Source organism: Falco naumanni, chromosome 1, assembly GCF_017639655.2.
Source record: "Falco naumanni isolate bFalNau1 chromosome 1, bFalNau1.pat, whole genome shotgun sequence".
In the NCBI taxonomy this organism is placed as follows: domain Eukaryota; kingdom Metazoa; phylum Chordata; class Aves; order Falconiformes; family Falconidae; genus Falco; species Falco naumanni.
This window is the reverse complement of record NC_054054.1, coordinates 3,923,139-3,947,852: the sequence shown is the minus strand read 5'-3', so window position 1 is coordinate 3,947,852 and position 24,714 is coordinate 3,923,139. Positions and strand designations below refer to the sequence as shown.

The following is a 24,714-nucleotide window of genomic DNA, read 5'->3' as shown; positions in this document are numbered from 1 at the left end:
CTTAGGGTTTTCTTATTTTTTCATGGGGTTTTTTTTGCTTTTCTACCTCCTGTTTCTTTAGTGTAGCTTTGTGAATTTTCCTTGTGATTTTAATTTCTTCTGGATGTGCAACATCAGTATTTATCCTGGTTTTCCCTCTCATGGAACAATCCATGTTTCTCACGTCTTCCTCATGCTTTTTCCTTACCTCTCTTCCTGTACCTCCCTGTGACACCTTGTCAGTCTCCCTAATTTCTATACATATATATTTATATCTATACATCTCTATACATATATTCTTCTCTGAATTCATCTTTGTCTTTCCTCTTCACCAAATTCACCAAAACCACTATCTTATATGCTTTTCTAAAGTTATTTTAAGCTGTAATTCTGATCTGCCATTAACTTCTCATTCTTTCCCTCAGAGTCACATACTGAGTTATGTTTTCTCTCATTATTAGGAAGCAGGCCCTTCGGTTTCCTTCCCTCTTCACTCCACTCAGAGCCATGATTTTATTTTTCTAGATCAAGAAAATCCTTTTCTTCTTCCCCTCAGTTATTTTTCTTCCAGCTTCACCTTTGCCTCTAGGAGGAAGAATAAGATAGTAGATTTTGCCCCTTGGATAGCATTCCTCTCGACATGAGGAAGGTTATTTCTGTTCTTGATGGTGTTTAGTCATTAACAAAGAGAGTTTGCTTTGCAAATATTTGTCAATAGTTTAGTTAAATAGTAACAAAAAGCAAACTGTTTGATTGCAAATCCAAAATTCCTTCTCCTGTAGTGGTTCAAGTGGTTTAGGTCATACATAAAAGGGAATTTCAGGTTATAGAGCAAAATACTTAAGAGGGCTTTTTAGCATGAAAGTGTCCATATACTGCAGGAACAATTACCAAAAGTATTCCTATTTCAAATTACATGTAACAACTAGAAAATAAAAGTTACAAGTTACTTTATTGATACTTTAAAATATATTAAAACTAACTGAAAGAATACACACATTAAACTTTAGACAATACAAAGCTTATTTTTCCCTCGAGAAAAAGAAATCATGGCCAGAGTACAAGAGTAGAGATAATTAGAGATTTGTTTCTTCTCTACCTCCCAAGGTAAGGCTTAATCCTACAGTAATCTCTTTATTGAGAGCCAAATGTTAATCAAGGAGCCTGCTGCACAGATTTCAAACTAGCATTTAGCCCATATTTTCAGTATCTGGGAAGGAGCTGTCCTATGACTTTATAGTCTGCGTTGTTTTAAAGAGGTATTTTGATACAATTTTTATTTTATCCTGCAATGTAATGCATTGACATGGCTTCATGATATGTTTGCTAGCTTATATTGTGATATAGGGAGAGACTTTGCATTCATGACCAGTAAACCTTCAGAGCCCTTCTGTCTTTTAGTACAGAAAAGGGGTTTGTATTGGGCACAAAATAAACAGCACGCTCTGTGAATGTGCATAAACCAATTATCCTGGAACGGTTTTGCCTTTGAGCATTTCAGCATCATGATGCCCCATTGTCGAGTGTGCTTTAAGGATAAATGCCCAATGAACTTGGGGTTCATTCGAGTGGGGTGGATGTTAAGCGAATTGGCCTTCTGTCTTTTTTATTTCCAAACTGTGGCTTGTAGCCTTTCAAACTGGTTGGGTCTTGTAATTCCCAGGCTAGATGGGAAAGAGAAAAGTAGCAAAATGAGAAAAGTACTGGCTGAGGTTATTGGTTTTTTTAGAAAAAAGGCCTAAAGGTTAGATCCACAAATGGGTTTAAGTGGTATTTATGTATGTGAGGTTAAAATTTACACCGTGCTGCCATTTTGCATTGAAGGATCTGTAATCCACAGGTGCCTGCTCCTCTGATAATAGGGTTCCCACATAGCACGTGCCATGCCCAGGGGTGTCTGACTCTTGGTGGTACTGGAGAGCTCTGGGCCTCTGTCATCTACGTAGGTTCCACTGAGGTTCACAGGTGAGGTACCTCCTTCATATTTGGAAATTAATCCAGCTGTCATTCTGGACTTAAGGAGCACAGGCTACATGCAAAACACAGCTATCTCAGGAACAAGCAGTGGTGCTTTTTAGGAGAGGAAATACGGAGACGGGATACTCTATTGGCCTGGGAGAAGAGTCATAATATTTAATAAAACAGCCTGCAGGTGCCTGATTCATACTCAACTGTGTAAATTGGATACCAGTCCAGAAGGAGAAGTGGGTGGTCTACAGATGAGCATTTCTGGAAGGGGTGGATATTCAGTGGGTGTGGGTATCCAGGTGACTCTATGTGATGGTGACCCATCCCTATACTCTGGCCTGAAGGGTTGGGTAGAAAAAATGTTTTGCAGTTTGGTGGGTTGACACGCTATGCTTGTTTGTGTTTAAAAATGAAGTTCAGATAGAAAGTTTTATTTATTATCTTAGGCTGGTAGAAAGGCAAGAGTGGCCTCTACCCTCCCCTTGTTTATCCAAGGATTTAAAGGTTAGAGCATTCATGTGGACAGTCAGTACACAAAGTCCATTTCATTTACTGCTTGCAGGAATTTGAAAGGCAATGCCCTAATTGCCAGGTTTTAAAGTGTTCTAGTAGTCTGGTTAGGAATTCCCTTTACTGAAGTTTTGCATGGAATAATTAAATATGCTTTGGATCGAGAAGAATGAGTGTCACTTGCTGGTGGGAGCACTCCCAAAGAAAAGGGAAGGTGGGGGTTTCTGGCTCTTAGAAATAATTACTGTAGGATAGTTGCCAAAGGAGGGACTGAAAGCCATGTGTCCTCCCTTGTGCAGATCTAACCACCAGGCTGTAGAGGTTGCTGTCTTTACACACAAAAATTAAAAACTGGGCCATTCAGTTGGGTACTTTCACACTGAATTGAGGAGCACAGCAGCTCCTCACTGCTGCTCCTGAACCTGATGAAGCGCACTGGCTAGAGTCATTTGTGTTCGGTTTTGCTGCATTAAAGGCAAAAATCTCCATGTTTTGTGGGGGAGGGAGGTGGTTTTGTTTGTTTGTAGAAAGTGCTAGTTTGGTAACTCAGCAGTTTCTACAAGAACATACCCATTCACCAAAAACTCTGGTTGTAAATGGCATTCCTAGTCAAAAGTGAGTACAAGTGTGCGAGCATACCTAAGCAACTGGGACACTCGTTTGAAATCTAAGGGACAGAGGTCAAAATCAGTTTGAATAGTCTCTTTGATCTTAGCTGAACACCCAAAACTGTTTACTCATTCTGTTCCTGTAAGTTTTTTAAGCCTATGAGTCCACCTCAAAGCAAAACAAAATTCTGAAACTGCTGCAAGTCTTTGTCACCGCAGAAAGCAGTCCGCTTCCTGCCCTGAGCCAAATAAAAAGCAGCTCAAAAGCTCCTGGATGTCGTCTTTATGCTACAGGCGTTGAAGTCTGCCCTCTTTTCACCATAGGGATGGGAAGTTATTGTGGGATTGAAGTGCAAAGGTATAACCCTGAATTAGCAGGAAGGAGGCTTAATGGTGCCTGAGTACCTAATTAACCCTCAGATGTGCCTGGGGCTGAGGAACCTGTGGCTGCAGCTGGGGAGGTGGCAGGCAAGACCTACAAGAGGAGGAAAACTTCCTGTGGTGGTAGAGCTTGGCTACATGAAAATCACGAGATTCATGTGAAGTACTGGAGAAACGCAGCTGGGAGCAGAGACGTAGGTTTATGGTCTGTGCTTTGCATGAGAGAAGGCTGGGAATTAAATGGAAGCTCTGCAGAGCACTGTGCTGTTAGAGGGGCAGATCTGTTTGCTCTTCAAGGGATGCAAGAGTTGAGAAGGCTGTGCTCCCCAGGAGGAGAAGTGCTGCAGCAAGGCCTTGCTCAGCACCCTGAAGGTAGCTCCGTGTTTTGTTTTGGTTTTTTTTTTTTTGATGTGTGGCGCTTGTGCTTAAATCCTGACTAGGGCTCCAGTTTGCACAGTTCAGCAGGATTTGTATGGCAGCACTGGTGTGGAAAGTTGTTGTTTGCAGACAGAGATTAGATTGAACAAAGGGAAATGTTGAGTGGTTCCTTGGAAAGCGACTGATACCTTTGATAACTTGCCCCACAAATTAACCTTTTCCCTCCCTGGAAAAAGCTGTAGCAGGGTCTGTGCAGGCCCCATGGCAGGGCAGCGGGTGCTGTGTAGATTTGCTAATCATGTTTCTGAGACACTGCTTTTTCCAGTTGTTTCCTGGCTTTCATAAACAATGTCCTAGCTGCCCCCTTGATGTGAATGTCTGGTGACACCCAGGTGTATCGAATGAGTGCTTATGGGTTTCTTTCTAATGCCTGAGACGGGGGCTTTTGGAACTTTGCTTTTGAGAAGAGGTACAGGTGGCATAGCTTGACAGACTGGTTATTACCACTGGGAGGTTTTGACTGTAGGACTTGTTTGCTCCCTAGGCCTACCTGAACCCGGAATTTGTGACTTAAAAGGGCTGGTGGGATATCCCCCTATATACAGTCAATGCAAGCAAGGAAGCTTTTTTTTTTTTTTTCTGCATAGTTCTAACTAGCTTCAGCCCTCAAGAAGAGACATGAGTGACGCAAGATTTTCTCCCTTAATTAGTTGTATCTATAATGGTATTGTGAGGAAATCTATAGGTTCTTGTATCTATAGTTACAAAAAGGCCTATAGAGTTTACTGCTGGCGACACAGAGCATGTCTTGCATCATATTGGTGTGGTGTAAGAGCTGAATCTTGTCACAACACAGGACAGGCCTAAATTCAGGAGATCTTTCTAGGTAATACCATCCTGAACTTGCACACTACCTGGCAAACTTTACTAGATTGTTCTGTTTCCATTTAGAAGTTACTTTGCTTAAAGGGGAAACGTTTAATTGATTTAGGGAAGATCTAGCCCAATCTTGTCTTAAGCAATTGTCTGTCTTGCAAAACCAAAATTGTCTATCTGTAGCTATGATACATATTTTGTCTCACTGTATAAAGGTTCTCAGCTGCTTTTCCTCTGCTAACTTTATAAATGGGAGTTTTCTCTCTTTATTCACCCTCAACACTTTTAAGTGGCATATATTAGAAACTGTGTTTGGCCTCTATCACAAAACAGGGCTGAACAAAGAAGCGGTGCTATTTATCTTCTAACTCTTCAGAGCTTTCATCTTCTACTGTGGCAGTGTATAATGTTGAAATGCTACGTTCCACTAATAGGCAAAACCAAGGTATTCTAATAAGAAATACTGAAACTGGCTCATTACAGCTATTCCTGTTAAACGTTAACTTTCAATTTAAATTACATGCTGGAAATTGTATTAGAAACACTTTTATGATTAAGAAGTTGTTTAAAAAGTCACTAAAATCCTCCTTAGGCATACTTATGTCATCTTATACTTTTATCTGTGTGTCTTAAATCTCACAATGCATCTCTCCATAATTCCCACTGGTATGCTGAAAGGTAGTATTAAGAAGATCATTAAGAGCATAGTCTCTTTATGTTCCCATAAGCTTTCCATTAATTTGCATTTAGCTGTCTAAACTACAGCAGAGTTAATATTTACAGCAAGATAATACATTACTAATAGAAATGTGAAGCACGCTTATTTCTCCTGGTTATTAGTACTACTGTCTGGGCACAGATGTGTTTTCATAGGATTTATTTGCTTGCTAGATACGTGCTAATGACAAGTGCACCCAGAATCTTGCTGGACATGCTCAAATTCCTAAGAGCGTTCTGCCCTAAAAACTTGATTGTGTACCAAGCTGTGAGGCCCCTCTGTGTTTCCAAATGCCCCTGTAGAGTGGTGTTGGGAACATTGGCAAGCAGGCTTTACTCTAGATAAACATAATATACAGACTGTAGAGCAACAATTTTGGCTGAGCTCATTGTGTATGTACAGCTCCATTTTGGGAGAAATGCATGTTCGGGTCTAGCAGTGGGTGATGAGGTTACAACCCATACACAGTCAAGAAGTGATTTGTGTTTGTCAGAGCAATTGAATTAGGCTTTCTGCACATTCAGGCATGCATTGCTATGTCTAATGATCAAAAACTGGAAGCGTAGATTTGGATGAAATTGCAGGACTGTGTAAGCTGGTACTCCAGGCATGAATCTACTCTGCCTGTACTAGCAGGCTGCTGCTTTTATTTGCTGTTAGGGAAAGGAACAATGCTATAATCTTTCCAGATGTGATGAAATGAGGATTTTTGCATGTATTTGCTACTTGTCTGAAGAAATGTGTTAGCTTCCATCAGATGGAGATGTAGTAAATTTCATTGGCTCAGCTTGTTTCTCACTGCCGGCAGCCTTCCGTGCCTTACAGGTCTGTTTTCACTGAGGCCATTTCTAATGGAATTGGAAGCAGTTTTAAACAACTGTTTGTTTAAAAGCTGTCAAAGAGCTGAGGAGAATGAATGTTTCCTTTAACTAGCCCCGGGCAGCCCATCTGATCATGGGCTGTGCTCCTGGTAAGAATAGGGACCCAACTTAAAAGCAGAGAAAGTTGAGGCAAGTGGTGTTACTTAGCACAGCATCTAGTTTATTGTGCGCTGGTTGGAGCCTCAGTGAGCTTTTGCAATAATATTAAATGTGGCTTTTTTTTCATCAGGCCTGCAGGGAAACTATTACAGAAGGTTTTAATCTTTTTTTTTTGACTGAAAGTCCTTCAGGACCAGGCACTAACGTTTTGTATGCTGTCATAGCCTGTCTCACAGGCTGCTCCATTTGTGCCTAGGATCACTAAGTAGTTGTATAATGAAAGGAAAAACAAATGGCGAATGACTCTCAATTGCTTTTGCTTGTGCTAACTGCGCTAAGGCATTTGTTTAAAGGAAAGCTTTTAGCATAAATAGCTATGCGTACAGAAACCAATTAAAGTTTTGAGAGGTCTACCTAAAATTTCTATTTGCTTCAGCAACAGCTGTAAGAATGAAATAAACAGAATAGTCTGACAGGAACCATATGCCCTTTCTCATGTTAGAGCAATAACAATCAACTTGTCGTACATTATTGCACTAGTGTTAAAATGTTTGTAAACTATGTAATAGGGACGTTTAGCAGTTAGTCTCTCAGACGCTAAAGAACTCAAGCTGCATTTAATTGAAAACTTAATCTTTGAAAACTGTCAGCTCAGGTCAACAGAAGAGAAGTTGTAATGTAAGAGAGGTAAGCATAATGTTAATCAGTAGTCTGTTGTAACTTTCTCTGAGGTATGTAACCACTTGGTTTGGTTTATGAATACACATAAACTGTGTCTGGAAATAACCCCCTAAATGTCTCTCATTTAAGTGGAGAGGAAACTTCCTTGTGGGGAAACTGTCCAGAAGTGTTGTTCATCACTTTACTACCATTTGATCATGGTTTTGCAGAAACATATTTTTACATTTTGTTTGTTTAAAAATCGTATTCTTATCAAGGATATTAGCATAGATAGCAACAGAAAACATTGTGTATGTGAATGACTTCCTATGTGATTTAACCCCAGTTGGCAACTAAGCCCCATGCAGCCACTCACTCCCCACGGTGGGATGGGGGAGAAAATTGGAAGGGTAAAAGTGAGAAAACTTGTGAGTTGAGATAAAGACATTTTAATAGGTAAAGCAAAAGCCACACAAGCAAAGCAAGCGATTGACTCACCACTGCTTCCTATGGGCAGGCGGGTGCTCAGCCATCCCCAGGGCAGCCGGGCTCCCTCACACGTTAATGGTGACTTGGGAGGACAAACACCATCACGCTAAACATCCCCCCCCCTTCCTTCTTCTTCCCCCAGGTTTATCTGCTGAGCATTGGCTGCCCCTTGGGCCAGCTGTGTCCAGCTGTGCCCCCCAGCTCCTTGTGCCCCCCCCCCCCCCCCGCTCGCTGGTGGGGGGTGAGGGGCAGAAACGGCCTCGGCTCGGGGTAAGCGCTGATCAGCGATAAGGAACATCCCTGTGTTACCAGCTCTGTTTCCAGCACAAACCTAACCCAGAGCCCCATACTAGCTACTGTGAAGAAAATTAACTCTGTCCCAGCCAAGGCCAGCACAGTGGTTTGTTTAAAAGAACAAGCTTTACTTAAAAAGAGGTAAATCTGGCAAGTCAGGGCTAGTTTATGGTACAGTAAATGATCCTAGCCTTCTTGAAAGTGAATACCTAGAGATAATAGCAGCATTAAGCGTAAACTACAGGTAAAATAGGCTTAAGAATACTACCACAACCCTTTACAACAAGCACCTTTTTGGTGTTGAGCTCCTGTGAAATCTGACTTTTAAGAAATTCAAACAATGGGAAGCATTGCCATATACGTAAGCCCCTGCCTCAGGTTGAAGACTTGTTATGCAATCTGAGTTTTACCTTGGAATACTTATGGGATGTCTGCAAAGGAACAGAGTTCTACTACAGCTTTCCAAAACTGAGAGAGAAAATAGAATAGAGGCTTAAGGGGAGATTGTTTAGTTCTGCTTCACTTGCATTTAGTTCTTCAGGCTTATGTTTCCCAATTCTTCTAGTGATCTAGTTATGCCTGACATCATAGCATGAGGAAGGTTTATATAATTCTCAGAGCTTGTTCCTTAGTAATCTTTTAGAGACATGGATTTTTTTTAATTGATTTTTTTCCACAGTCCTGTTAGGATAATAAAATGAAGGCAGCTATTCTTTACCTTAAGGCATATCAACCTAGTGACATTTACCTTCAGATTAGGAATATAAAGCAGCAGGAGATTGATTAAAGCAAGATCTTGTTTCCTTGCGAATGTTACCACTGTCACATCCTACTAAGTTCTGGCTTGTGTTTTTATTGACCTTGGGTGCCTCAGCGGTACCTCAGTCAGGAAGAAAGATGGCTGTTATTATTATTATTATTTGAATCAATACCCACAGAGAGCATCTGGGACAAATTATGATGTATTCTAAAGGGACAATCGAGACTAGCTGGAATAGAATAGGTATTGGTGGGGCAGGGAGGGGTGGGGATACAAGAATAGCAAGAGGTAGAAATATCACTTCCTGGAAAGGAAGGAAGCACAAAGTTCTTAGCCTTCTATATGTAGCTGTGGTGTTGCTGCTGCAATAACAGATCCTGAAGTTGAGATTCCCTCCCCCCACCCCATGGATGTCTTGTTAGATATCATCTTGATAGAGGAGAGGGTTACAGCTGAAGTTGATAAAAGGTGTCATTCAGTTCAGAATTGCTTATTTTGGCACAAAATAAAATAAAAAAAGCTAATGCAATTTTAAACAATATTTTTGGATTTAAAGATTGGGGATGTGTAGCCCTGACTGTGATTATAGGGCTTGAGATTTATAGCTTGCTTGTTATTTACTCTCTAGGATGCTAATGGGATCCCAGAACTATGTATTATTGGAATTTATGGGCAAATGGCAATGTAGCAACATGCTGAGTTGTTGGAAATTTCCATATTTGCTGTGTTTTGATGAAAGACTCTTTTTGGAAATGCGTTTCCTAATTTGGTTTGGCTTTCTTGCTGCTAGAAGACTCCTTGTAAGGTTATGTAAAATAATTTTGTGGTTCCTGCAAGAAAATGCAGAATGGCAAGATATGTGAGAATGTAAGAAATTAGTCTTTTTAATCTTCTATATGTGAGACTAAATATAGGCAGCTTGAGGGGCAAATGAGGTGTCCATGAAGGTGTGTCCACCAGAAATTCTAGAAATTTGTTTGTGCCACACGTCCTTTTGACACTTGGGAGCACTAAGGCAATATATCTTCCTATGAAGTAAAGGTAGCCCTCTTTTTAAAATAAATCCTGTTCTTGGGATTTGTGCACAACAGAGTTCTGATTAATTAATAGGCATTGGGGTACCTAACTGACTTGACAGTACTTGTTCAGGGATGAGAAGGAAAGATATAAGGAGCAAAACATGTACATCTTTACCTTACCTGGAATCCTAGAAAAATCTGGCGTCAATAGGTGATTGAAAAGCTAGACCATTCCATGCCTGTTAATAAAAACATTACTGCTGCTGTGTAATTTTCAACTATTCACTCTTGCAGGATGAGGGAGTTACAGCAGGGTCACTGTTTCGATCCAAGACTCTGCTGGTTTATACCCCCGGTAACTTAATTCGGTAGGGTTTAATAGTGATTTCTGTGCTGCTTAAGTTACAGATACTTGCTATCCTTGTGTTGGTTTGGTTTTTATTCATTACTGGATTGTACTCCTGGCATGTTCTTACTTTTTCCTGATATATAATGGATCTCTGTTGAATTATTGAGCAAAACTTTTAAATAAAACATCAAAGAATTCTCTTCTTCTATCAATTCTCCTATAGTCGCAAGATGTATCAACCCTTAGGACCACTTTCCTCATCAGAATACTGACACTGCTAGACTTATTCCTAAATACGCTGTGCACTACGATGTTCATTCAATATAGCCTTTTTTTGTTTGAAAGGGAAATGATTTGCTTTATAAATACGCAAAACTAGATTGCATCTTGTACAAAAATCTTACACAGTATCTGTTTTGTTCTTTCTGGCCACCTTAGATGTGCAATAGCTTATTTCTGCTCTGAATCTCGTTTTATAGGTGAAGAAAACCAAAGTACTTACTTTTAAGAAGTAATTTAACTACATTTTCTGTAAGTCTGTTATGAGTTGAGAAAAAGACCAGAGCCTGACTTCCAGCCCTTGTTCATCTCCCTTGTTCTACATGGTATATACTGCTTTGCTTGACCTAGAGAGCCACACTGAATCCTGACTATGTTATGAAACTCTGAACTGTGATTATTTGTCAGCAGTTGAGTTTGTGTGGAGATGAAAACTTAAGCTCAGGTCTTCTCATAGCCACTTGTGTAAGCTCTGCTTGTTAATGCTTTTTGGGTATTTGTCTGCTTATTTCAATGCATTAAAACTGACTTTATGGTTTTGATTACTGTTGTACAATAACTTTATGCTGCTTTTGAGGTTCTTGTCAGTTCCGTAGAACCAGTAAGTCTGTTTTTTACCTGGAGGGAAATTAGTGTTTAGTTTGCACGCAACAAAATGAAGAGAAGGAATAAAGCACTGCTCAGTTATTCCAGAACCACAAGAAGTAGTTTGTAGTGTAAGTATTATGCTGTAAGGATAGATGAGATGAGGCTACTGGGAACAACATTCAGTTTCTGAAAGTAGAGCATAAGCTCTGATTCACAGAAAATGAAATTTGGAACAGCTTATCATTATTATTATTTTTTAATAAATGAAACACCAAAATGAATGTGCATGTTTATATATAAATGTTTGATTTCTATAGGCACTATTAAATATATATTTCTGTCATCTGGCTATTTTTCTAAAGGCTGGAATAGGCTTGCTAGGATATCTCAACTAGAAAACCCTTCTATTATGTCTTGTTCTAGAATATATTTTACTCTCTTAAAAGGAAAAAGCTGGGTAATAGGTTGTACAAGCAGAAAAACTTATTTAGGTGCTGATCTTAAAAAAAAAAAGGGGGGGGGGGGAAGGGACTGACTTTCACCATAAGCTAACACTGTTTCACTGGCAAGAGTCTTCTGTAGGCTTGGTCTGAGATGAGAAGGTGGTTTTTTGTAGCTAAACATGATTTCAGTAAGTGCAAAAAAAAAGGGGGGGGGGGGGAAGGGACTGACTTTCACCATAAGCTAACACTGTTTCACTGGCAAGAGTCTTCTGTAGGCTTGGTCTGAGATGAGAAGGTGGTTTTTTGTAGCTAAACATGATTTCAGTAAGTGCTTGGACAAAATGACTAAAGAACAGTGTAGGTCTATTGAATGCAAAGACACCACCTCTAGATTCAGGAAGCCCGTGACATGCATTTAGGTGGAAGCTGGAAAAGATGTTGCAGAAATAGCACTGTCCGCTTGCCCTGTTCTTCTGCTCTTCCCTAGCATCTACTACCAGTCCCTGACAGAAATGGGATACTGGCTGAGCAGTGCTTTGGTGTATGGCTGTAACCTGGACTCTTAATGTACCTTCTTGGATTTGGCGTGATCTGTGTGTGTCTGGGCAACAGAAGACTTTTCTTATTGTTTGGGGCTGTTGGTATGTTTTCAATTGAAACTCTTTGATCTCTTGTAAATAACCGATTCCCCACCCCCATTTAAAATCAAAGTAAAGCAAGGTAGTCAGAGACAATTCAAGATGTATTTAGATACAAACTGCCTTTTGAATCCTGCGACAGCCCACCTGCTCGACTGCTTCTCATATGAAATTCTAACAATGGGGTTTCTTTGCTTTATGATCTGAACTATTTTATTTTTTGCCTTCAGGGTCCTAGATACGTGCCTGTAAATTAGGTTTTTATCTATACCAGATGCTCCTGGCAATGAAGAGTCTCAAGTTTTCTGTATTAATTATCTAATACTTAAAAAGATCTTGGAAATGCTACATATATTATGTTTTAGTTTGCAGCATTTCTGTGAGGCACACTCTCAAAGAAAGCTGTTTGTCTCAGTTTCTCCAGCTGACTGGAGACCTTTCTTGCCTTTACTGCTGAAATCTTAGTGGGCAGCTCTCGGTTTTCTATCAGCTACTGCTTCTTCCCTGAGCTGTTGGAAACTCCCAAATTATGTATCTGTAGCTCCTGTTTCATTTGCAAGAGTCATTCATTTCTGCCCTTAATTCCTATTCCAGCTGGCACTGGGGACTGTGGCAGTCTGAGGCTGTGCTGCAGTACCTGTTGGCACTGTAGATCCTTCGCCTGCAACCTGTGTATCTTCCTTCCAACACACTCCAACGACTTTTTATCTGTTATTGGTTGTTACTTACTAGGCTCCAACAGCGTATTTTTCACTCCTGCTGCTCTCTGATACAGAAAGCTAAAGCACACAAAAGACAAAGGAACCAGGATTTTTGTTATCTTTCCACCATGAGAACTCACAAACTTTCCCTGGCCCGCTTCTCCTGGTCTTGCACAAATAATGTAGCTCTGTAGCCAGCAGTGGGTCAGAAAATCCTGTTGCATTGGGAGTGCAGGGCTGTGATGCAGCACTATGGCTGTATGCTGATAAAAGCTGTTCCCTCCTCCGACTGGTTTCATTACAGCTGAGCTCCTCTACCCCATGAGGATTGCTGGCTCTGCAGTTTAGGCTATCCCAGATCAACTGGAGATAGAACCGTGTTTTCCTGTGCAAGTCTGAGAAGCCAGTTTATTTGCTATCTTTTCTGGAAAGTGGCCTGATGCCAAGAAAGGTAAATGTTCTGTGTGGTAGCTGTGGGATGATTCGAGCACCCAAATGTTTTCTGTGCCCTAGAAAATAATCAAAGAGATGTGACTGCTCTGTAGTTCAGAGGGAGAAAGTGCCAAAGCTTATACTGACTCACCTTTTCTTCTGCTATACACTATGCCTTATTTAGGCACGCTAGTTAGGAACTGAACTCCAGATCTTTAGCAAGATGTTCCAAAGCTATGTCCTTTCCCTTCCTTCTCATCAAGCCACCCCACTTCCAGTCTTTCACAATTTGGATGTGGTTGCGATTCAGAAATTTGAAAAAGGCTGCCTCACTCTTGCATTTGTGGAGATGTAAGTTTTTCAGGGAACTCAGCGATCAAACATTTCTGAAAGCAAACTGCCTGCAGAGGTGAGAGACAAAGGCTTTTCTGTCAGGGCTACGTGGAGGGATACCTGCATGTTCCCCATCGTATCTAGCAGGGAGTAGAGGAAGGGCAATGCTTGTCAGCCCCCATCTGCTTCCATACGTGTGCTAGGGGCTGGGAAAGGTCCTTGTCCTCTCAGCATCATCAGAAGACAGAATGGGCGTGTGTGCCTCAAAGAACGTGAACATCATACCAGAGTTCCAAATGATAGAAAATCATAAATTGAATGTGATTTAACGGTGGCATCGTCATCAACAACAAAAAGCTACTTCCTTTTAGGGACTGTAACAAAAATAATCTTTTGTTTGTAAGAGAGCAAACAGCGCCCATCTCTGTGACATTAACCACTATGTGCTATTGCTTAAGAAAGGGGAACGTAAGGGAAGAAAAAGAACATGGCCTTAGGAAATACAATCTGTATTCCAGTGCTTCATTAGAACAAGTTGCTTAGGAATGCTGTGCTTTTTCTGTCAGCAGAGATTTTTAAAGAAAAGCTAAGTAACTGTTATTTGTCTGTTTGCTTTGTCTTGTATGAAAAAGATGGACAAAATGACTTCTAATGCTGCTTTCAGTTTAAATGGGAACTACATTTCATTGTATTCCACCTTTGTGGGGAAACTTTTGAGGTTAAAAGTATTTCTGCACCCTGCTCTCAGCAGCGTTCCTGTGGTTGTGGTTCCTGTAACTGGACGTGTAGGTCAAACAGAGGAGTTCAGTTGCGCTCCTTGGGGGACAGAATGCCTGTTTTCCCCTCTACCACAGCAGCAGCAAATTCTGCGATTGTTGTCCTGCAGAGAAGTGATTAGGTAAAGAGAAAGCATGATAATATGATGTAGCATAAAGGGTTTTCACATGAATACAGATGCATTACTCCCAACCACAGAACCTATATTTTATGAAAATCATCATGCACTTGGTGCCAGGAACACTTTCCTAATTTCATGCCATCTGTGTATCTGGCAGAATGTTACAGGAAACTCATTTGTGCATCCACTTGGGAGCGTATCCTTCCTATTTAAAAAAAAAACCAAACCATTTTTAGATCATATCTTACAGTGGAAGATACCAGATTTCAAGCAAACTACTGTTGAGAGAATTCATTTTTCCCCATTTTGTTTCTTGGGCTAGAGTTCTTGTTTTCTCAAAATGGTGAAATGCAGATACCAACACACCAATATACCAACAAGATGGTGCTATTCACAATATTTCCAACTTCAGGAGAGATTTTAACGAGTATTTTTTTGGTCCTACAAGTGTATGATGACAGGAACATACCCATGACAATCATGATGGTAGTGGTGTGAAAGAAGAGAAATTTATTTTCCTCCACTGATCCTCTTACGGAATGATCGTGTGCATGCTGTATTGAACCCTGACAGTGGGAAGTTAGAATCACCACATGAGAGATCACCGCTGTTTCATCTGTTTAGAGATAACTGTATGTATAATAAGATAGGACCTTTTAGCATGGACAAGACCTCTGCATAAGGTTATCAGAGGTATATACCAAAAGGAATAGTTTTGCAATAATGAATTAGTGTGGTGGTTTGGGCTGGGATAGAGTTAATTTTCTTCACAGTAGCTAGTATGGGGCTCTGGGTCAGGTTTGTGCTGGAAACAGAGCTGGTAACACAGGGATGTTCCTTATCGCTGATCAGCGCTTACCCCGAGCCGAGGCCGTTTCTGCCCCTCACCCCCCACCAGCGAGCGGGGGGGGGGGCACAAGGAGCTGGGGGGGCACAGCTGGACACAGCTGGCCCAAGGGGCAGCCAATGCTCAGCAGATACACCTGGGGGCAGGAGAAGGAAGAGGGGGACGTTCGCAGTGACGGCGTTTGTCCTCCCAAGTCACCGTTACGTGTGACGGGGCCCGGCTGCCCTGGGGATGGCTGAGCCCCTGCCCGGGGGACGTGGGGAGTGAATTCCTCGCTTTGCTTTGCTGGCACACGCGGCTTTTGCTTTACCCATTAACCTGTCATTACCCCAACCCACCAGTTTCCTCACTTTTACTCTTCTGATTGTCTCCCTCATCCCATGATGGGGAGTGAGTGAGTGGCTGTGTGGGGCTTGGCTGCTGGCTGGGGTTAAACCTTAACAGAAGAATAGTGAACATTACATAAGAACTAGGGACTAGTAGATAAAATGATCTAGCAGCAAGTTTATAATGACAGGGGATAAAATGATGCAAGGCACAATTAAACTGTGGAAGTTATTGTTGGTTTGGATGTAGCAAGTGTGCTTTAGAGGCAATTTCATAGGGGAAGGGTCCATCAAAGGCTACTAAATATGATGATTTAGCCAAAAAGTCCAGGCTCAGAGATCTTTACGCTGCAGGATGGAGACAATATCAATCTATCCTTATCACATTGTTATGTTCTTTTCCTGCTGGGCTAGATAAACTTTTGGCATGGTCTGGCCTAGTGCTGCCATTCTTGTAGCTTTGCAAATGTATACCAAGCTCAGTAGCTTGTATCTCTGCATTGTCTATACATTCCTTTAACATGTACGGTTGCTACCTTTTGTTTACATGGGATTTTGTACAAAATAATACAAAGACTTGAGTACATTGCAGAATAGTCACTTTCCCAGTATCTCTTGCATGGTACTATGTAAAAGAAAAAGTAGACTCTTGTGACTGACCAAAGAATTCAAAGCAGATGTTTGCTAAAGTGAACACAGGTTATCTTTATATTGGGAAATACCATTTGTAATAATCTTCACGATTGTTTTCTTGCAGTCAGAAGCTAAACTTCTTCACTGTATTTCATTTAAGCTAAAGCATTCTCTGTTTAAATGTTTGAATCTGCGTTACAGAGTTAGCCCTCACCCTATGCAAGCGTGTTTAGAAAGTACGTGATACTTTGCAGAAGACACTCAGTACCTTTCCAATATGCAGTCATCATCAATGAGTTCAAACAGAAATAACTATCACATAACTATTGCAGAGGTGTGACTGTAGAAGTCTGCAGCAGTTTTCTCTCTCTCTGGGTTGATATTGAACATGGGCAGGCGTTATCTCAATCTACTGATGCAGAATTATTCAGAACTCCTGCAGTCTCGCTTCTCTCAGCTATGCTGTGTTTTGCAATACATCATGCATTAGATGTGTTAGTGGATTCTGTGCGTCTTCCTTTTCACTTCTGCAGGCAGTATTTGACATCTGAGGATGCTGCTGGGTGGCCGCAGTCAGTAGGAGGGCCAGGGGAAAGTGAAGGGAGGAAACTGGTTTTCCTCCTTCCCTCCTGGCATGCATCCCTTCCTCAGGAGTAGCCATAGGCATCTCTACTTGACTCCCTCCTCACAACCCCCCTGAAGGAACCTGAATAGATAGAGACCTTTTAGCTTTCTTGATGTAAAGTAGGGAAGGTGAGAGGGAGCAGAGAGAAGGGATGGGGGTGAATATGGTACAAGATGACAGTAAGGTGTATATTTAAGTTCTAACTAATACTGGCAAATTTTAATGGTTTAATTTCTTAATGACAGGTTGTAATGAACTCTTTAAACTATTAGCTCGCTTATATTTCAGTTGAGGGGGATATTTAAATCTTGGGAGGGAAGAAAAGCTTTTTTTTCCTTCTTTTTTTTTTTTTTTTTTAATAGCCAAAGACATCTGCAACGTTAGAGAGAACAGTTGCTTGCTAGGAAAGACCTTCCCTTTCTACATCTCCTAGCTCCCTGCACCTTAAAAGGCAAAACACTAAAACAGTTTAACACACTAGAATCTGAAGAACAATCGTATTTGAAACAACTACCATAAATTTGTTCAGCTGCTTTTCTCCCTTCCTCCCAAATCTCAGTTACAGCAGATGAGCAAAATGCCACAGGTACCCCACGCTTCCTTCACCTGTCAGAAATTCGCATGGCTCATTTCACACTCTGGCTAGCTAGATGTTAAAAGGCATGTGCAGTTTTCTAATTTACGGTTAACAAGTCCATATTATCTTTGTAATCCCTATTGTCATGCAATAACATTTCCCCATGTAGGTTCAACTGGGTACTACAAATAATTTCTCATAAGTTTACTTGATAATAACAAACACATCTTAAGGAATGAGAGAAAGCTTATTATAATAATTGTTTGCAGGTGTTAAATGAAAAGCATTATAGAAATATGTGTAACACACTATTAAACCAGAATCTCATAATAAGGGATGGATAATGATAAAGAAGTCTACACATTTCACGGCTCAGAAATTAATTTCTTAGACTTCCATCATTCAAGGAAATCACATTCCAATCACTGTTCAGGTGACATGAGTTTTCATACTTACAGTAATCTCCTGTATTGACAGTACATCAGAAATAGTTCCCTGAAGAATAAGGCTAATTTTCCAACCCAGTCAACCCTCACTGTGAAGTCTGGATTGGGATGGTGATGGAAAAGTTTCTGCAAAGGTTGAAGTACTGAGCCTTAAAGCATTCTTTATTCTTACAGTGTAATGATGGCAAATCTACCCTCTCTCATTTCAGTCTTTTGAATAAGTCCGTAAAGCAGACATAGGCAGTTTCACCTTGCTGTGCTTGACTCTTTCAGTGCCTTTCCCTTCTAGATCTTGTCCAACTGCCATTAATCTTACATGACATCTTTTTTTCAAGCTTTTGATTAATCTTACAGAAGTGAAACTGTTAGCAAGGTCTTTCACTCCCAGAAGTACATTTCTTTTGCATACCTGATAGGCTCTTGTTAAAGTTGCTTAAGGAATTACATCCAGTGTTTGAAGCGGGAAGGTATGCAGGGTTGGGTATGTGTGTATGCATTGGTCCTTGCAATACTGAAAAGCTGGGAATATGCCCACTTGAGGAGGGAGGTCCTGTTCAGAGGGCCAGCAATGGCTGTACCTTCTTCCCACGTGAAAAGATTCTGCATATCCCCTTCCTGGCTTTTCTGAAGCTGCTGAGCTGGCGAGTGCTCGCTGAGTCCTCACCTTCCACTGGTGCCCTCAGCCCAGCGTTGCCTGGCTCTCGGCATGCCAGCCCTGATGCACCAGCGGTGTAAGCCCGTCAGCGGTGGCTGCGCTGCTGGGGTGTGTTCTCTGCCTGCGTCAGGGAGGGTGCGTCAGGAAAGGTGATACGGCCTTTGTGATGATTTGCTTTGTCTCTGCAGGACTGTCGCCTTCTGCTGTAACTTCTCCACAAGATACTCAGTCGTTTGTTTTGTGACTGCTTTGCTCTAGCAGCATCCTAGCATTCACTGAGGGGCACTGTCTTTGGATGTAATACAGAAACAAATAATGTAGTCTCGTAAATCGTCACCTCTGAATATTGAGTTCGATGCTTTATGAAACAGTAAGGACACGATGAACTGACTCCGTGTGTGTGTATGTGTGTTTAAAAGTTATTGTCTTTTTCCCTTCTAAAATGGAAATGGTCATTATTTTCATCCCTGGTGTACCCCTCTCCATACTGCCTCTCTTCCCTGCCTTTGCAATGGCCTCTAAGTGTCCGTAATTAAAGGTTGCTGCTGCGGATCACAGTAGCGTTCAAGCAGGAGTATCACAACCAGTGCCACGCTGGGGTGTGGAGTATTTGTAGATGTGTCACTTTCATTCACTGGCCTTCTCAGGTGAGCACTACATCTACCCTTCCAGCTCTGTGTGAGGCTGAGGCTGACTTGGTACTGTAGTTTCAATGGGGGAACCAAGGAGGAAATCAAACGGAAGAACAACTAGAATAACTTTAGTAATAAATAAATAAAATTCAGATCGCTTCATTAGCAGGCCAGAATGTACCTGCTATCACTCTGTTGCAAAGCTTATAGCACTCATTTGTTGGAGACACAGATAATTATTCAGGGAGAAGTCAACCTCTCTCTACTGTGATGCTCTCTGAAGCACCCTGAAAATACAAATAATTATTTTTGTCAAAGTTCACTTAAATCTAGACTAGAGTAAGTCAATAGAGAGAACAGTCAGAGTTGTATTCTTTCCTTGGTGCTTCTGTTGGTTTCACTGAAGGGCACATTGGATACGCAAAACCAAAAGATGCTCCAGTGTCACAGAGAAATGGGTTCTTAGTTGGGTAAGAAAATGGTAACTCCCACAACCTCCAGTTCAAGCAATAAGGTGGAAAGCAAAAGACTGCCAAGCTGAATGAATTAACTCACTTGTAGTAAGATGCTGAAGACACTACCTTGCCAACTTCTGACAGCAGCTATGTTTTACTGGCTGTAACTAAGGTTCAGTTATAGAAAATCTATACGTTGGCTCTTATTTCCATCTTTTGCATATGTATCCATAAGATGGGAATCTAAAGGTAAGAGAGACCCGTGAATGATTAATGAAAATACTAGGTATTTAAATGAGCAACGAAAAATATTTAGCGAACTCTGTGTCTTCAGATTAGCAGAAATTATGGTAGTGTCTGGGGAATGTTATTGGAGACAACTATACTTCAGATGAGCACGCTTTTGGACCCTTGGAGGGGAATAAAGAAGCCCACAACTTGAACGTGCTTATGGCTTGTGAAGGAACTGAAAGTACAGGAGTCAGTCTCTTACAACACACTGACTGCTTTTGTGGGATTAAATTGCCTAATCCGCTCCCAAAGTGCTGCACCTGATATTTCTTTCTCCTTACGCTGACTGTAAAACATTTGGATAATTGTGTGAGCTGCAGAGCTGTGCAAAGACAACAATTCCCTAATACTCTTTGCAGGGGGTAAAGTGTTAGTGTATCTATTGCTGGCCACGGAGGTTCCCAGAAGAGTTAATGTAGTGCTAAAGCTTTAAAGAAAATATGTATTACTTGCAATGAGATTCAGAATCCTTGTGTTCAGCCTGAAATGGTTTTATGGGGAGTAAAAATTTAATGCACTTACCTGCATAAAATGATACGCATGTTGACCATCACCATTCTGCTTTAGTCTAGGCAAAAATCCATTTGCAAAATGAGGTTTGAGTTAGTTTGAATGAGGTGATCTTCAACGCTTTAAACAGTATTACTGAAACTGTATGCACCTGATCGTGACCTGCACTGTATTCTTGATGGGCATTGTCTATAATGGGAGGTGGGAAAGCTCCATGTCTCACACAACTGGCTGATGAAACCATCAAATGGCAACAGCAGCAAGTGTAAGATGTACCGAGCTGTGTGTCTATGGCAAGTGCCTGGCATCAGGCAAGCTGATGCTCCAGAGAGGCTCTGCTGGCTCCAGCATGAGGCAGGCACTGGCAAAGTGACCAGAAGTCTCTCTTCTCTGTAGCTCAGTTCCTCATGTGCTGAGATTATTTTAGCTGCTTAAGCCTCTGAAGGATGGCGTCCCTGAATGCACATCAGGCTTTAAAGTGTGTGGGGGGGGAAGGAAAAAGAAAAAAAAAATGCTCTACACTCAGTCAAAACCCCTGCTAAACTCATCCTCACCTTCATTACCTTTAAGCACGCTGGTCAGTGGTAGTTGTACCCACTCTTCCTTTTCTTCTTGACAAGCTTGGGTTAGACAAGCACTGCCCGTGCTGCGGAGCCTGCCAAGGTGAGCAGGGGAAGGAGAAGGGACAGAACTGTCCTGGAGCAGCTTGCTTGTGCATGGGCCCCGTGGCACTGGCTGGGGAGGTCCCTGGCAGGCAGTTTCCCTGCCCCAGTGGCTTGGGGGGCAGTGGCTATCACCACTGAAACCCCTTGAGATCTGTTGTTTCAGGCTGTTGCAGGTATTGGCAGACGTTTTTTGTCATTGCAGTGTAACAGTGCACCCTGGGTTTATGTTTCAAATTACCCTGAGCAGTAGGGGAGAAACTGATGGGAGCCCAGTTCTAGCCCTTAGGCTTTGCAGTAACTCTGACGTGTCACCTTCTGTGTAGGCACAAGTCTACCAAAGTAAAGTTATTCTGGGAATGAGGCATTTCTAGATGTGAGAGAAGGAAAGAAGTAACGGTGGGGAGGAAAAGTGTGAAAGAAGCACAAGGGAGATAAGACTAAGGCAGTTACTGACCCAAGAATTTACATATCCCAGTTCAGGCAGAAGATCATTTCTCGTTTTGTGAGTTTGCTGAGATTTTCATAAGATCAGTAAGTTCCAAGTAAAGACATTTCAGACCTTGTTACTATCCTGGCAATAAAGCAAGTAATTTTTTTTTTTTCTTTTCTTCTCTTCTATTCCCCACTGGAAGAACAAGGATTCTTTTACAGCCTTGCACAGGATAGTATAAGGGAGCTTTGCTTGCTCTAAGTTAGTGCATGGTTAATAGTAAGTTGCAGAACATAATTGGCAGATCTTACTGATGCAGCAGTCTGAATGCTTCTGATTGATTGCTGAAATTTAAAGGCTGGCATACTGCTCCAGCTGTGGTCAACATTAGCAAAATGAATGACCTTCACATGCCTGATCTTGTGCTGTCACACTGTATTGACTGTCAGAATTAAAAGCAGAGAAGAAAATGTTAAATGTTCACCCAGAAGAGAAGTACAACAGGCTTCCAGTAATAGTCTGGCAATAACCATAATTTTAAAGTCAAATAAGCACGTAGGCCCTGAATGAGCAGGAGCACTTCTGAAGTGTAGTTGTTTATCTGAAAAAAATGTTACTCAAATGGCATTATGGTGTTTCTCATTGAACGTTGTGATGGTTTCCAGAACTAGCGCTCTTGCTCTGAACAGAGAGAGGGGAGAGAAATGACACTGCCAAATCTGAAAATAGTCTGGAATCTGAATGAATGCAGGGTTGGTCTTCTTTCTTTTGCCTAGTGGATGGACAAAGTTAGAGCCTTGCTTGCATCAATTTGTGACCAGTGTTGGCAGTAATATCCTTGGTGATTCCTGTTGTTGTGCATGGTAATTTTTGGACCAGGTGTAAGCTGTTGGACTGGGCTGGTACACCAGCAAAAAGGAAATAGATCATTGTTCCTCGTGTTGACTCTTCGCAGCCTGTGACGGGAAAAACACAAGGGTTAGAAATTAAGACTTAAAACAGAAACGGGGAAGAAGAAATCTCCTTCCAGTGAAATCTTAATGATACCCTGCAGGATTTTGGAAACGTTCACAAGTGATGTTATGTTTTTCCATCACCCGATAACCCATCACTGCTGAGCAGCGTGAACACATGCACACGTGTACAACCCAGAGGTGTTTTCCAGTCTTTCTTGACTTCATTGCCTATATGCAATAATGTACTCATCTATGTATTTCTGTTCTCAGTTCACACTGCTCAGCTCCCTCCCGTACAGGCTGTGATGTTACATCTGTGGAGGGGAATAGCAGGCAAATGGTCTCCTCGCTGACCCTGTCGACAAGCGCAAGTGTAGCTGACATGACCGCAGGAAAAAAAGCAGCGTTTCCTAATGGGGTAATGGCATAATGGTATCTTGCTTTGATCAGACAGGTACTAGGCAGTCCTGGCCCCGGGAGCACTGAGTGCCAAATGTTGTTAGACACTAAGTGTATACACTCAGTGCCATCTGGGACATGGGCTCTAGGAAAGGGGACACTGAGCTGCTGTAAGCTGCTACCATGGTGTTGCTGAAGTCCTAGGGCAGGTAGGGTTTATGCTGGCTGATGATCTGCCTGGGTTCATTATGGTGGAGGGATGTCTAGGATTTCATTTTCTACGGTACTTTCACCATACCCGTCTCCTTTTCCCCTTAAGAGTCAGTCAAAACAAAGCCCATTTTAAAAGAAATGAATGTAGAAAATGCAAAACATAAGGGCCTCTTACAAAGCGTCTTTTACAGTGCTGGGGACATAAAACAGGGCAGTGGAAGATAAGCCATTATGTATGTTGAGGAAGTCTAAGAATAAAGATTATAGGCAAACAGTCTACCTTTCTTTACAAGGCCTTGATTTACATCCCTGAAATCTCAAATTTAGCTATTACAATGAAGTCCTGTTGCACACAGAGCTGCTTTTTTATCACCACTTAAAATCTAATTAATCCGTATTGAAGCACAAAGATTTCTGTTGTGTTTTAGGGTGAGGGGTCATAGAGCCCTCTTTGTTCATCCTCAGGCTTGTAATCATCAGGCATTGGGATATAATTTTACCAAGCAAATTGGAAGGTAACAGATCAAATCCTTATCGGAAAGCCTAACTCATGGTTTAGTGAAGTCCTTCGTCCTTTATGTGAAACTTTATATTCATGACAAACAAAAAAGGGTTTCAGAGCTTACAAAGGGTTAATAGCAAGGGCTTATATTTGGGGCAGCAGAGAACTAAAATCATCACAGCTTCCACCATCACTCAAGGTAGCGGTTCTTCCAGAACTGCGGGGGAGACCTTCCTCCTCAAGCTTTCAGGACTCTGCTCTTATAATGGCCTTGGTCTATCCAGTGATGCAATTAACTGGCATCCTATTCTCTCTGTTGGGATGGGTCCTGTCCTGTCTCACGACCTATTTACCCCAGTGGAAAAATCTTAACTTGGAACTGAATGAAATGGAGATCTGGACCATGGGACTCTGGCAAGCTTGTGTTGTCCAGGAAGAAGGGGGCATGCAGTGCAAGGACTTCGATTCTTTCCTAGCTTTGCCTCCAGAGCTCAGGATTTCTAGGATTTTGATGTTTTTTTCCAATGGATCGGGGCTTTTGGGCCTTTTGCTCTCAGGATTGGGGTTGGACTGTTTGAAAATTGGTGAAAGACAACAGGAACAAAAGAAACGGCTGTTGCTGTTTGGAGGAATGCTCTTCTGGATATCGGGGATTACAGCTATTGTCCCAGTTTCTTGGGTGGCCCATTCCACAGTCCAGGAATTTTGGGATGACAATATACCAGATATTGTTCCCAGGTGGGATTTTGGGGAAGCGTTATTTATTGGCTGGCTTGCTGGATTTTGTCTTATATTAGGTGGATCCCTACTTAATTGCACAATCTGTTCAACTGAAGTCCATCCATCTTCGGTCCATTATGCAGTAGCAGAACAGCAAGATCAGTGTCAACACTTGGAAACTGAAACTAGGCCTTAAAACGGAAGGTTTTAAGCAGTACAGAGAGACTGTCCTATCTTTTCCAAACTCTAGTGCAAGCCAGAAGCTTGTTCCAGTAGTAATTCAAAGGACTCTTTGTTACCTAGCTGATTTCCTAAACTTATGTCTGTTCTCTCCGTAACTGGTACTGGAAGGCGGCGCGTTTTCTCACCTGGAGGACCGTTTAAAACTTTGTTTCACAGCAGAATGCTGAAGTTTTCATAGACCGCGCAGAAAAGGTGCTTTTGCTTTCTCAACTGCACTGTAAAATCCTGAAAATGAATATGCATGTTCCCTTGCAGCTTGGCTTTTAACCAAAATGTGCTTCCTTTTCATATTAGCCGATTAAATGAGC

General features: G+C 41.6%; 2 protein-coding genes across 2 annotated transcripts in view; one reads left to right on the top strand and one right to left on the bottom strand.

The window, feature by feature from the left end:
- The window catches only part of LOC121091836 (CDKN2A interacting protein), a 32,745-nt gene extending 25,069 nt beyond the window's left edge, over positions 1 to 7,676 (bottom strand). The window contains exon 1 of the mRNA XM_040602181.1: positions 7,557 to 7,676. The gene's annotated coding sequence lies outside the window, so the exon portion shown is untranslated. The remainder of the gene's footprint in view (positions 1 to 7,556) is intronic.
- Positions 7,677 to 23,592: 15,916 nt separating this feature from the next.
- Positions 23,593 to 24,660, top strand: LOC121091996 (claudin-22-like). Its single transcript, XM_040602417.1, has one exon. It carries the CDS (start codon positions 23,709 to 23,711, stop codon positions 24,357 to 24,359), a length of 651 nt encoding a protein of 216 aa, XP_040458351.1. The 5' UTR covers positions 23,593 to 23,708; the 3' UTR covers positions 24,360 to 24,660.
- Positions 24,661 to 24,714: the final 54 nt, after the last annotated feature.

Bases quoted from the DNA above. Each gene is read 5' to 3' on its own strand.
- LOC121091996 (XM_040602417.1), top strand. From the start codon at position 23,709: ATGGCCTTGGTCTATCCAGTGATGCAATTAACTGGCATCCTATTCTCT.